At 36.2% G+C, this 14,176-nt stretch overlaps 2 protein-coding genes across 2 annotated transcripts in view; one reads left to right on the top strand and one right to left on the bottom strand.

Annotated features, from left to right (window-relative positions):
* FGF7 (fibroblast growth factor 7) overlaps positions 1–5,478 on the bottom strand; it is a 63,305-nt gene extending 57,827 nt beyond the window's left edge. The window contains exon 1 of the mRNA XM_028100169.2: positions 5,193–5,478. Within this exon, the coding sequence (XP_027955970.2) occupies positions 5,193–5,478 (286 nt within the window). The remainder of the gene's footprint in view (positions 1–5,192) is intronic.
* Positions 1–14,176, top strand: part of FAM227B (family with sequence similarity 227 member B) — a 220,773-nt gene that overhangs the window by 138,902 nt on the left and 67,695 nt on the right. The window lies entirely within an intron of this gene.

Genomic DNA, 14,176 nt, shown 5'->3' with positions numbered 1-14,176 from the left:
GCCCAGGCTGCACCTCATATCAATTTAATGAGAGTCTTTGTGGGTGGGACCAGGCATCAGTATTTTTTTAAAGTTCCCTAGCTGATTACAATATTTAGCCAAGGCTGAGTAATAGGAAAACCTGGAAAAGGGAACCTGGCTGACTGAAAGCTGGCTTCTTGCATTCTCTCCAATTCACTTGGGTCTCTGAATGCTCTAAAACTGTAGGCTAAAGAGTTCTAATACAGCTGAGTCAAAAGGGAAAATACATGTTCAGATGCTCTGGGTTGGTATAGAAAAGAAAGTCATGGTCAGTTCAGATGAGGATTTACAAAATAAATAAGAGATGCACCTGTGGCAATAAATTATGTGTACTTTGTAAGTGCCAGACACTTGTATTAGCCAAAAAAAAAAAAAAAAGAGGAAAACTATACAATGAAAAATAATCTTTATTATTAGAATTCTCAAAGAATAGGTAATATTTCCAAATCTGCTCCCCAGCAATTTATCCATCTTCCATAATTTAAAGCCTTGACAACTTACTTAAGGGAATGTAGGTCACCAGTTCTACAGGATTGCATTTTGTCAGTAATGCTAGGATTTTGGTTCAATTCCATAGATATGTTTCTCATTGTCTCTTTTTTTAAGGTGGGGTTGCCCTGATTTTCTTATTTTTGTTTGGATAATGTGAATTATTATTCTTTTATGTAACTTGCTCAGAACTATTTGGAGCATAAGCAAGTTTACCATCTCCATATTTAGAGGTGGTATGTATATTTACTAGCTACTAGCAGAGATTATTGCTGAGTAGGATCTTATCCAAAGAATTGTTGACATTTGGGTTGCTGAAGATTTTGTGGCCAAAGTCAAATCCCACAACACTGTGTTTATTTGCTTTTTGCCAATTGTTAGGCCATATCCCGTCACAGTCTAACAATCCAAAAAAGAATATTGCCAAATCATTGGCTAGTTTTCAGAATGGCTAACCCTTTTCTTGCTATGGACCTTACAATGCTTAATTCTAATAAGTGAGGCATGCTTTTGCTTGAGTCAGTGGCTTATCACAATTAAGGATTTCTTCTTAAAAGAAATGGGTGCTATTAACCATGGTTGGGAAGAGCAAAATTTTTTAGTAATTGGATCCCAAAAGCAAGAAAATCGTCTCAAGGGACTGAGTTCTTTGTTCCACATCTGTCTTTCAGGGCAGATGTCAGTTGCCCAGTGCACTGCTGCCATCTCTCACTTGGCACCTCAATTCCCAGCTTAAACAGCAGTGTTATTTCTGTCAGGTGTGGAGTGATTGACTCTGTCTGTTGATGGAGTGCCTGGTCCAAAAGTTATCTAAATTAACCCTCTCGCCCTTCCCCAAGGGCAGAGCTCTGACAACAACAGTGGAAGTGTTGACCATCCATTACCAATCCCTTTAAGATGTTATTAATGCTCTCCTTCTGCAGAGAACATGAATACTTATTTCACTTTAGAAGGGCATGTTAGGCTTTTATTGCCCTTATTATTAGTTCAGGTTACGTTCTGGTTTTGTCACTTGCAAACCTACTATAAGGCCAAATGTGGAGCCACCAGACAGGACAGGCTTTCTTGCCTCCCGGGTGAGAGTAGTATGTAATCTGAGGACCAGTTCTTCAGTAACAGCTTCTCTTCCCTCAGTGTCAGTAATGTGGTCCAGCATCTCCTGGCCTCTCGTGAATTCCTACATTTACATAGTCGGGTCTTACATGTCTATTAGTACAAGTCTTATTTTTGTTGGGTTCCTTGGTGTGCTTTTTCTGCAATTTACTCATTCTAATCTCAATATAAAATATTTCACCATAATTAAGACTGAAGTGAAAACTAATGATGTAATGTATGGTGACTAACACAATAAAATAAAATTTAGAATTAATATTAAAAAGAAGACTGAAGTGAGGTCCTCACAACTCAGGATAGCTTAAGTAATTTTTTAATTCCCTAATGATATGAGACATGAGCTATCATATCCACCTCCCTGCCACTCCCCTTCTCTTCCTCTAGGCCCTCCATCTGTCTACCCCAGCCCAAGTTTCTGGAAACAGAATTATATATACAGATTTTTTACCTCTTCTACTCACTCCAGTCCATTATCTTAGCAATGTCTTATAAGTCACATTTTTATGAAGAAGTTATCCTTCCGTTAGTAAGTAAGCAGTCCTTCAAAACCTATTCATTTCATCAGGTAACTTTCCCCTTCATTCAAAGCAAAGCCGTAAGAATGGAGTGGGGACCTTCTCCTGGTAATGCAGAGAAAACTATGTTTCACACAAGCTAACATCTAAATTTTCATGCAAAATTTTATGATCTAAGATATTTAAATCTATACCATCTTAAAAGACCTCCAAAGAAAGGTGTTCAACAACCACTGAACACATTTAAGGCATCAGAATACTGAAAATGAAATGCAGAGTTTGATTCTGATCTGTCAGACTTCCTGAACTCTGCTGCATTTCACTCTAGTAGACAGTCCAATAACCTTTTACTCTCATTTTAAAAATAGTAAGGAAATATCTTTTGTTCATTCATTCAATTAATGATTGAGGAATGTAAATAGTTTTCATATTTATAATTTCAAGTTTTTTGTTCTTCTTTGACTTCTTAAACAAATTTGGTTGAGCACTTTCTTTGTACCTGGATATAGTAGCTTCAACTTCACATGTGTCAATTTGCACATTTTATGTACGGGGCATTCACACTTAAAATCAGTAAGGCTGTCCCATAGATAATAGGAAATGACTACCAGAATTCTCTTCTAAGAAGTTATTCTCCATTTATTTTTCAATGAAGCATTTCCTTTTTATTTTAGGATTTCCTAATAGACAACTGTGAATTAGCTTCTTTTTAACTATGATGAAGCTTGACTGGCTCCTTCCTCAATAGGATAGCAACACACCCTGACAAGGGTTTTAGGGTTTACTTAAAGCATCCCATTGAAAGTTTCTCTTTCCAGGAGAATTCACCACATCAAGAAAGTATACTTATATATACAGCCTATGAAAACCTTATAGAAGTGAAAACTATTTATATAATATATATCCTGTCTTGAAGTACATTGGTATTGTGACATTCTGATTAATGATATAGAATGAATTTCTTTCTTTCTCTCTCTCTCCCTTTCATTTTTACTGTAGAATTACAGTAGAGGAGGAATGGTGTACCAAATTGGCTTTATGGTTACTCAAGGTTAATGCTAAATTGTGTTTCAACTATAAAATAAGTTTGGCATCTTGTGTACACTTACAAACACCTGAGTTTCATGGTTTCAAGAAATTTTAACACAAAATAAAACACATACGTGAATGTGTCCCAATTGTATTTTCCATCCCAAATTATTATACATACTGTTCATTTTCACTGGATTTTACATCTAATTTTTCACTTTTTATTATTTGACAAAAGCATTCAAAAGGAATTAGTTGGCATACAGAAGAATTCTACAGTGCTTAGGTCTGATGACCATATGGCTACAATTTCAAATTAGCTCTGACAGTTCGTTTATCCTTGAGATTATATTCACCTATCTCATTCAAAGTATGTGGTATTATATAATGAGTACTTAGATTTGTTCACACTTATGTGATATATTCTATGGATTAGAATAGAATAGACTGTAAGAACTAGAAGGTATATTGGAGATCTTCTGTACATATCCCACATCTTGGAGATGAAAAAACCGAGAATTGGAAAGAATTAAAAATTGTTCCAGAATTATTCACAGACAGATATTAGACCTATGTGTCTTAACTTCCACCTGGACTCTGTCTCCTCTACCAGATTCCATTATCCATGATAAATCTCAATAATTTTTAAAAAATTGATTATAATCCAAATTCTGTTGCTCACATAGGAGTGATTATCCACAAAACCTTCCTCCAAAGAGTTATTTCTTTACCTAAACTTCAGTATAATCAGAGCAATATTCTAAGACTAACATGATAATTTTATTAATAACAGTAATAATTAATCTATAGTTGTTAATAATCCATTAAGATGGCCTTAGCATTCTATATCAATTATAGTTACAAAGAAGATCCTCTTATTTACATATTGGAAACATAATCCCCCAAATTCCCACTTATTGGTTCATTAATTAAGAAGCCTAAAAACCATTCCATAAACAAGCAACAGAAGTTTCAAGTACTCACTGCAAGCAAAATGTACTGCAAGTACTGAAGCAAATGTTTACACCATCAACCCCATGCCTTCTTTTTCAATTGACTTTAACATACTTAATATTATAAGATGATATAATAATATTGTTCAAGTGCTAGTAATATAAACAAAATTTATTTTCATTCAGGGATTTTAAAGTCTTACTACATATGTTGAGTATTTTACCCCATTAAATTTAAAACTCTTGGAATTGTTTATTAATCATAACTGCTAAATAATAAGTCCAACCCTGCTGATATTTTAACATGAAAAAAAATAACTGAGTTTTGGAGAAAATGTAAGGTACACTAACAGAATCAGGGACATCTCTTCCGACTCACTTTTATTTCCTCCTTCACATTTACATTCCTCTTAAGGTAACATAAAACTATGGCATAGAAGATTTAAAGAAAATGTTAGGAAGAACCTATTTTTTTGTTAGGTAAATAAACAATCTAATACAAACTCATTATGATGTGAACAGATGAGGATACCACAGGTTCTCTTCTATTTTATAACTGTACACAATTGCACAAGTTGCTGAATGCATTTTTGAGCACAGATTGAGTATTTCACACCACAGAAATATTATTTTAAAGAAAATCAAATTACTTTTTGAAATAAATTTTCTGTGCCTCAAACTAATAAGTAGCTTTTGATGAGCATTTACCGAGTACTATTTTAGAGTTCCTAATGAATTTTGCTAGAAGACAGTGAGTCACATTTCAGTGTGAATAATATCATTTACATTTTGCTTAGCTTATAAGCATTTTGAGTTTAGGACATTGGGATTATATTTTCAAATCGGCTTGGGTTATCAGTTCCAACTATTAATATCAGTAGACTTGATGTGTTGCAGTAGATGTTTTTGGAAACATAATTCAATGATCCCCATTTAGAGAAATTAAAAGATGATAGTTAATTTTTTTTCCAAAAAAAAGAGAAAGGAAACCAAGAAAGCCTGTCACTTGAAAAATGATTCTTTCACAGATTAAGGTTTATACACAGTGCTATAAATGAAGGACATTACTTACTGTAACTGTTCTTCATCTCTTGGGTTCCTTTGACTTTGCCTCGTTTATCAATCCTCAGATACCACTGTGTTCGGCAGAAGAGTCTTCTCACTCTTATATCCCCTCCTTCCATGTAATCATAGCTTCTTGTATGTCGCTCAGGGCTGGAACAGTTCACATTTGTAGCCATTTGCTCTGGAGTCATGTCATTGCAAGCTAAAGCTATAGTGCCCACTAGACAGATAATGTGAAACCATGATCTGTAGAGCAAAGTTGGCAGGATCCATGTCAGTATCCATTTGCGCATTATAGTGTAGTGCTCCGGGTGTTCATGAATAACATAATGAAAATTAAATCTTGAGTTGATTGTTGCTCCTAGGTCACTGACCTCTTCCTATCTGTGAATTGTAGATTGATTTAAGAAAGAGTAGTTGTCTTTTTCCAAACTGTTATCCTTATCTCTTTAGGTCCTGATAACAATACAGGATTCCTCCTTAAATAACTCGCTGTTGGTGTTTCCTTATAAAAACAGGTTGTAATAAGCTCAGTTGCTGCGACACTGTTTACTACTTGACTTCTGTTTGCAATGAGAGATTCAGAATAGGGAAGGGAGGGGAGGGGAAGATGAAAAATTGTGTGTATAAATCTCAGTGGGTAAATAGTATTATAACAACAGTGCAGTTTGTACTGTGAAGGCACACTTAAAACAGCCTTCACCGAGGATGTCAACATCTTCATCTCCCTCTATGTAGATTTATAGACGTTATGCATTACCAGAGACAAACCAGAATATGACTGAACCATTTATTCCGGTTGCTATTTGGTAAGAAACATTCGCAGTTTAGAGCCATTGATTTAAATTAAGTCCTGAAATCTCTTGTTAACAAAGTACAAATGCTTTCCCTAGATTTGTTTATTGTATGCTTTTATGTTTGTGGTTAATCGGTTATTTTCTCCTGAACTACCCACATTTCTCAAGTTAAATGCCAGTATTGTCTGGAAAACTTCAACCTTATCTTTATGTAAGTTCTACAGGCATAATTACTATAGATAATTACATGGCTCAAAAGTCTGGTAACTGTACTTTTCCCCTCAGCACTAAAACCAGAGAAAGAAGTAAACTACCATTCAGCATTATTTTTAAAGACAAATAATAGTAACTTACTTGTTCTGTTGATAACAGCTGGATACACAAGCATTCCATGTCTGTTGTCTGCCTTGTGCAACTTGAGCCTCTCTACTGTAGCTACAAACTATTTTTCAGCTGAGAAATTCTCCAGCAGAATCATAATTGTTTCCATAAATCAAGAGGCAAGAGGATTTTCTCTCTGTGTGAGTGCGTGTATGCTTGTGTGTGTGTGTGTGTGTGTGTGGAGCCTTTTTATTCAGGGCTTTTCGATAAATACCTTTGCTGACCTCATTGGAAGCAATTAAAACTTAACCAGTGAGCTGTTAGTTGAATACAACGGCAAGAATAAAGGAGGCTCATATAGTATTCATTCAATGGTCATGAGAGGGAGCTATGAACATGGTTTATGCCTAAATCTACCAGTGGGTACCTACTTTGTAGAAATAGATCTCTGATTCTGAAGCAGTCAAAAGGGGAAAGGGAATTTTTTACACCATCTTTACAACATCGGAGTTGTATATAAGCTGAAAAATATTCCTTTGAACATATATAAAAGGGACTTTTGCTAGTTAGAAAACCTTTTCCATAGCTTTACGATATGTGCATTTCTACTGTTACTTCTTCGCACTCAGAACTTTAGAACAAAACTAGCCTGTGTTAATTAACTCACCTCTTAGTGTTCTAAAGCACTATGTGGCCAAGTTAAGTGCGTATCTTTTCATACAGAGGTATTTCACCATGGTATATGAGTCTAATTTTTAGATTTTATATTCCTAGACTGAAAGTGAAAAGACCTAGTTTCTTATTTGAGCTGAGCCACTAATTACCAGTATGACTTTGGGCAAGTCACTGGGCATTTCTGAGTCTCAGCTACTACATTTGTAAAATTAGTGCATTAGTCTAAATGATTCTATGCTGCCTTGTAGTTTTAAAATTCTGTGACTTTGACTTGTACTAACTACTAATATAAGGAAGAGGATGTATACTTTTAAAAATTATAATCCTTGAAAATTAAAAATAAAGAAAATGGTTTTACACTGGTTATCAGTGTTTGACTCTTGCCTCAATAAGAACATTAGCACAATAAATAAATGTTTATCTAAGGATGGAATTATAAGAGCTATAGTTAACGTAAATAAGAGAAAGCTATTGTAGTTTCCAACATGAGTTAATTCTCCCCTTTACTTCCTATTCTGGCATTATATATATATATAGTAGTGTTCTAGTGTTTTATTAGATACTTGCTGCAAAATAATTGCATTATAAATCTAAATCAATATTTAGGAATGTTTTTTGAAATTCGCTTTCCCATGTTAATACCCCCAACACACACACACACACACACACACACACACACACACACACACACTGCTTGAAATGCACTATTTTACCACCAGGTGGTGCATGTAGACCAAATAGGAAAAAGAAATTAAGTCCTTTCAATCAGATTATAGTGTATGTGATTTCTATGCTTTTGGGGAACAGACTCAATAGCATGGAATAGTCTAAATGTACCCAGTTACTCTTTGGGCACCAGATTTTGAAATTTTTAAGTTTACTAGAGCAGAGGAGGGTGGGCCCTTCTCTAATTGCATCTGTTGAACAGGTCACTGTAAAATACTCTACCATGTATTTCTCCAAAAGGAGGAAGAGGAGAAGGGAAAGAAAGTATGATGCTACTGTGTTCTGAATCACAGCCCTACAGGCAACCATAAGGAGCAGTGTCAGAACTCCTAGAACTTGGATATTCTCTCTAAAGAAGTGAAAATTATTAACAGTCAGTTCACATGTAAAGATATTCAAGAGCTACTAAATCCATCTGTTCCACACTGACCATACAGATTTTAAACTAAGGAATCAATAGATTAAAAGTCAAAATTCCATAATTAAATGCTCAAGACTTAAAAGAAATGGATACTTTGTTGATAAAGACTGCTAGAGCCTCCTTAAAATCCTGCTCTATAGGGTTAACTGTAAAATTGGAAACAAAGCACAAAATTGTGATCTATTCACTTTAAGTTCATTAGATGCTATTGTACTCTGTGATTTGAAAATATAATCCCCATAATATTAACAAGTGGCTTAATTTCAACAAGGGAACTATATTTAAATCTTTTGATTATCAGGACGCCTGAGTGGCTCAGTTGATTAAGCATCTGCCTTCGGCTCAGGTCATGATCCCAAGTCCTGGGATGGAGTCCCACTTCTGACTCCCACTTCCTGCTCCTTGCTCAGCAGGGAGCCTGCTTCTCCCTCTGCCCCACCCCCTGCTCATGCTCTCCCGCACTCTCTGACAAATAAATTAAAAAAATCTCTTCTAAAGAAAAATTAAAAATAAATAAATAAATAAGTAAAACTAATTTTTGATTATCCGTTTTCCTAATGGAAAATAATTAATTCAAGATAGGCCCACAACCTGTTTCACTAGCACCACAGCTGTAATGAAGACTTCACTTATGCCCTTATTATACTTATACTTCAAGAAGTATTCTCCAGAAACCAAGAGTAACTTTAGGTATCTCTAGATGGGGTAACACTCTGTTTTTTTTTAATTTTATTTTATTTAAATTCAATTAATTAACATATAATGTATTATTAGTTTCAGAGGCAGAACTCAGTGATTCATCAGTTGCATACAACACCCAGCACTCATTACATCATGTGCCCTCCTTTCTGCCCATCACCCAGTTACCCCATCCCCCCACAACCTCCACTCCAGCAACCCTCAGTTTGTTTCCTGTAGCTAAGAGTCTCTTGTGATTTTTCTCCCTCTCTGATTTCATCTTATTTTATTTTTCCCTCCCTTCCCCTATGATCCTCTGTTTTGCTTCTTACAGTCCACATATGAGTGACATCAAATAATAATTGTCTTTCTCTAATTGACTTATTTCGCTTAGCATAATACCCTCTAGTTCCATCCACATCGTTGCATATGGTAAGATTTCATTTTTGAAGGCTGAGTAATATTCCATTGTGTGTGTGTGTGTGTGTGTGTGTGTGTGTGTGTGTGTGTGTATACCACATCTTCTTTATCCATTCGTCTGTCAATGGACATCTGGGCTCTTTCCATAATTTGGCTATTGTGGACATTGCTGCTATAAACATTGGGGTACAGGTGCCCTTTTGGATCACTATGTTTGTATCCTTTGGGTAAATACCTACTAGTGCAATTGCTGGGTCATAGGGTAGTTTTTTGGAGGAACCTCCATACTGTTTTCCAGAGTGGCTGTACCAGCTTGCATTCCCACCAGCAGTATAAGAGGGTTCCCTGTTTTCTGCATCCTCGCCAATATCTGTCATTTCCTGACTTGTTAATTTTAACCATTCTGACTGGTGTGAGGTGGTATCTCATTGTGGTTTTGATTTGTATTTCCCTGATACTGAGTGATGTTGAGCATTTTTTCAAGTGTCTGTTGGCCATTTGGATGTCTTCTTTGGAAAAATGTTTGTTCATGTCTTCTGCCCATTTTTCATCTTATGAGAGAAAGTCACCATCATAGAGTACTATATAGAAAAGTTACATGGTGCTATGAGTGTCCACAACAGGTGGCAGTAGGGAAACTTTCCCTGAAGTAATGCCAGTAAAGCTGCAATTTAAAGGGTGAGTGGGAATTAAGCAGGTGAACAGGTACCTGTAAATGTACAAAGACCCTGTATTTAAAGAGAACATGTTTTTTCAATGATGAAACACCAGTATGGTTTTATTAAAGGGAATGAAAAGGACTGCGGTGCATGGAGAGGCGGGAGAGGCAGGCAGGATCCTGTTGTGCTATGTTAGGGAGTCTGATCTTCACCCTAAAAGCAATAAGAAGCCATTAGAGCATGTTAAGCAAAAGGGTGACATCAGAAATAAGTTTATGTAATATTAAATTATGTTCATTTATCTTGTTTATTCTATTCTTCATATTTTCAAAAAGATAGCCAAACTTTGTAATTTGAAAGGAAAGATGGGGGAGGAAAAATGTCACATACACTTCCCGAGTTGGATAAAGCCTGAATCCACCTCACGGGGTTGTGCTAAGTACTGTGAAAGGAGCATGGAGAAGTCTACTTGGGGAAACAAGCTCCCACATTTCTGGAAACACTGTAGCACACAGCAGAAGCAGCAAAGCTCCAGAGAGTAAGGATTGCCTCATGTCTAAACAGATGGGGCCCTAAGCACCCCTCAAAGATTTCCCTTGTTTTGAAAAGAAATCTGAAAGCAGCAGGAAGCCCATACCTGAAGGAACTGTGTGAGAAGAGTCAGGGAACGCCCAGAAGAAACAAGAGTAGACAAATGACTCAAAAACCAGAGGGCCTTGCCTTGTCTCTAAATCCTACCCCATCTTGAGGCAGAAGAGAGTAACCCAGGGCCAATGGAGCTTAAGTTTTTTACCGTCCTGGGGGGTACCATTCTCAAATTTGAAACAAGGTTGATTTATAAACATAAATTTATATGTTATTTCTTGCATATTTGAGATTATGGTCCAAGACCTACTTCTATTATGTTCCCACAGCTAGCATCACACTATGGATTTATCTTCATCTTTTCTCCTGTCAGTTCCTTTCCATAATTTTTTTTCCATTCCATAAATTTAGCCCCTACTTTGGATTATGCCATACAACCAATATTACTTACTTCCTTGATCTACTCACTAAACAAATATTTATCAAATAGCTACTTGGTACCGGATGTTGTCCTAGAGTTTTGGAGATACAATGGTGAATACTCTGGAAGAAATTTTCCAGGAGAATACTCTGACCTTACAGAGTATGCATTCCAGTGAGGGAACAAACATAAACACATAAATCTGTGGTGTAAGTTGGGGGTGGATATTAGGATGCAAAGAAGATATTCAAGGAGATAGGGGTAAATGAGTAGAGGGACCTACCTCAAGTAGAAATGTCCTGTCTGGGGAGGCAAATTTTAAGCTTCCTGGAACTTCGAAGAACTGAAAGAAGACCAATGTATATGAAGTCCATGGGCAATGGGAGAATAGTGAGAGGTAAATGAAACTGAAAAAGTAGGCAGAGGCCAGATCCTAAAGAACTTTGAAGGTCATGGTAATAGGAGTTTGGGTTTATTCTAAGTGTAATAGGAAGTTGAAGTATAGGTGTGTCTGCTCCAAACCTGATGGACCTGGGCAAAGACAGTGGTTCAAACCCAGGAGTAAAATCTCAAAAGTAAATGAGCAAGGCTGGATCCCTATAAATCCTGTCATGTAAACTTTGTGGTTATTCTTGGCATAATGCCCTAACATTTTAAAACTAATTGTATATAAGGTACAGAATCTGAGTCATATGTTCAAAACTGTAGTGTGCCTATGACTCAACTATATAAATATCTCAGTTTACAAATATAACTTGACTTTTTGTGTCTCTGTCTATAAAAGTTTGTTTTATTTAATATTTATAAAAAATTCTCTGAAATGCTAATCTAAAGTTAAAGTTCTTCAAAATATATTTTTACTTTTCTGAATTACTATGCAAGTTTAGACCTAGAGCAAGACCTCTAGAGTTATTAGTTTTTTTTTCAGTTTGGAAATTTCTATATAATGAAGTTATATTATGCAGTTCACTCTTAATTGGCTTGACTCCACTTAAATAAATGCTTGACTTTACAAAGAATCCATCTCCTTGATTCAGTGCTATACATTAGTGCCTAGTTTTGACAGCACAGTGCCACTCTAACAGTTGAAAAGCATTATAATGGGTAGGGAGAGAATTTTGCTTCACCCCTAGGAGAATATCATGAAAAACAACAAAGACCCTGTGCAATTAGGGTTATTACATTCTTTGCTTTAAGTTGTCATTCTTTGGCTCCACATTCATTGTCTACATAGCAAGGCAGCAAAATATGAGGTAAAACTAGCAGCAAAAATTTTTAAAAATATTTCATAAATGTCAATGTGTTAATAACAAAATTGTTTTATTTTTTAATTCATTAGCTTTAAAACCAGGACTTTTTAGCAGCAAATGAATTTTTCTTTTTTTTAAGATTTGTTTATTTATTTGAGAGAGAGAGTGCACACACATGGCGAGAGTGGAGGGGGAGAGACAGAGGGAGAAGGAGAGAGAAACTCAAGCAGACTCCTAGCTGAGTGCTCAATATCCTGACCATGAGATCACAACCTGAACTAAAACCAAAAGTCGGCTACCCAACTGACTTTGCCATCCAGACACCCCAACAGCAGAGGAAATTTTCAATCAAACAGCAGAAGGAGGCAGAATAAAGATAATTATGATAGCAAAGAAAGAGAAGACTGTTAATGGAGTTCAACAATTTTAGTATAAAGATACATCCATAAAAAGCCAAGTATCCATTAAATTATAGGTTCTTATAAACCTGCAGCTAACAAAATGACTCATGCATAAGAGAAAGGGGGTTAATACTTCTCCTTAGGCTTCTCTTCAAGCTAAACATTCTTGCTATCTTTAAATATTACTCAAATTTTCCTCTCAATGGTATTTAATATTAATTTAGTCATACTTAGTCCTCCTTCTTCATCTAATCAATTCCAAAAGTTATCAATTCTACCACCACAACTTCTTCCACACCTGTTTCTTCCTATCAATTATCACCTTCACATCCTAAGGCAAGTAATTGTTTTTTCTCATGTCAACTCTATTTCTAAGTCACCTCCTTGCATCTCCTCCTTCCGACCTCTAACCCATTTTATGCATTGCTATCAGGTTAATCTTTCTAAAGCACAGTTGTAATCATATTATTTTTCTGCACAAAAGTCCTCAGTAACACCCCCATTTTCCCTGAATAAAACTGTAGTCTTCTTCTTCTCATATAAAATCTTCTGTTCCCAACATCCTCTGTGGTCCTCAATATTTCTCAAACAATACTCTCTCACTAGATTTGGGGTGAAGGGAGATACACCTCCCCCCCTTCTCTTCTTGGTAGGGAAAGGGACTAACAGAGAAGAAATCCTCCTCAATCATAGGGGAAGACAGGGAAAAAAATGAAACAAGAAGAAACCAGAGAGGGACACAAACCATAAGAGACTCTTAAACTCAGGAAACAAACTGAGGTTTGCTGAAGTGGAGGGTGGGAGGGATGGGGTGGCTGGGTGATGGACATTGGGGAGGGTATGTGCTATGGTGAGCGCTGTGAATTGTGTAAGACTGATGAATCACAGACCTGTACCCCTGAAACAAATAATGCAATATATGTTAATAAAAAAAAAAAGAAATCCTCCTCACAAATCCTCTCTCTCTACCTTCTCTCCCCACTCTCTCTCCCTTACTTCTTATATCTTCAGTCTGCATGAGGGATCCAAGAATCATATTATCAGATATTTCCTTTGAAATTTTACATATTGAGTTTTCAGTGATGCAATAAAATCCTTGATCCTATTTATTCTGTTAACTCAACTAATTACTTCAAATCATCACTTACTATGTATTTACATAATATGCAAATATAATAGAAGATAAGCAAAGTCCCTGACTTCACGGAACTTAAGTTATGGAGGAGGGGACACATAAAAAGAATTCTGATGACATTGCAGGAAGAAATAAATAGGTTACTATGGTAGTACATAACACAATAGAAAAGGGAAGAAAGGGGTTGTTGGAATCTGGGCACAGAAGGCTTTTCTGACAAGGTAACATTTAAGCTGAGATCTGAAGGATAGGAAGAAATCAGAATGGTAGCCTAGGGGTGCCTGTGTGGCTCAGTTGGTTAAGTGTCTGCCTTCAGTTGAGGTCATGATCCCAGGGTCCTGGGATCGAGCCCCACATCGGGCTCCCTGCTCAGCAGGTGCCTGCTTCTCTCTCTCCCACTGCCACTCCCCCTGCTTGTGCTCTCTTGCTCTCTCTTTCTCTCAAATAAATAAATAAATAAATAAAATCTTAAAAAAATAATAAAAGAAGAAGAAAGAAGTGG

This window comes from Eumetopias jubatus, unplaced genomic scaffold (assembly GCF_037043125.1).
Source record: "Eumetopias jubatus isolate StellerSeaLion01/CBP00866 unplaced genomic scaffold, mEumJub1_p1.0 scaffold_7, whole genome shotgun sequence".
In the NCBI taxonomy this organism is placed as follows: Eukaryota; Metazoa; Chordata; class Mammalia; order Carnivora; family Otariidae; genus Eumetopias; species Eumetopias jubatus.
Note: the sequence above shows the minus strand (reverse complement) of the source record. Positions and strands in the feature narration are given on the sequence as shown.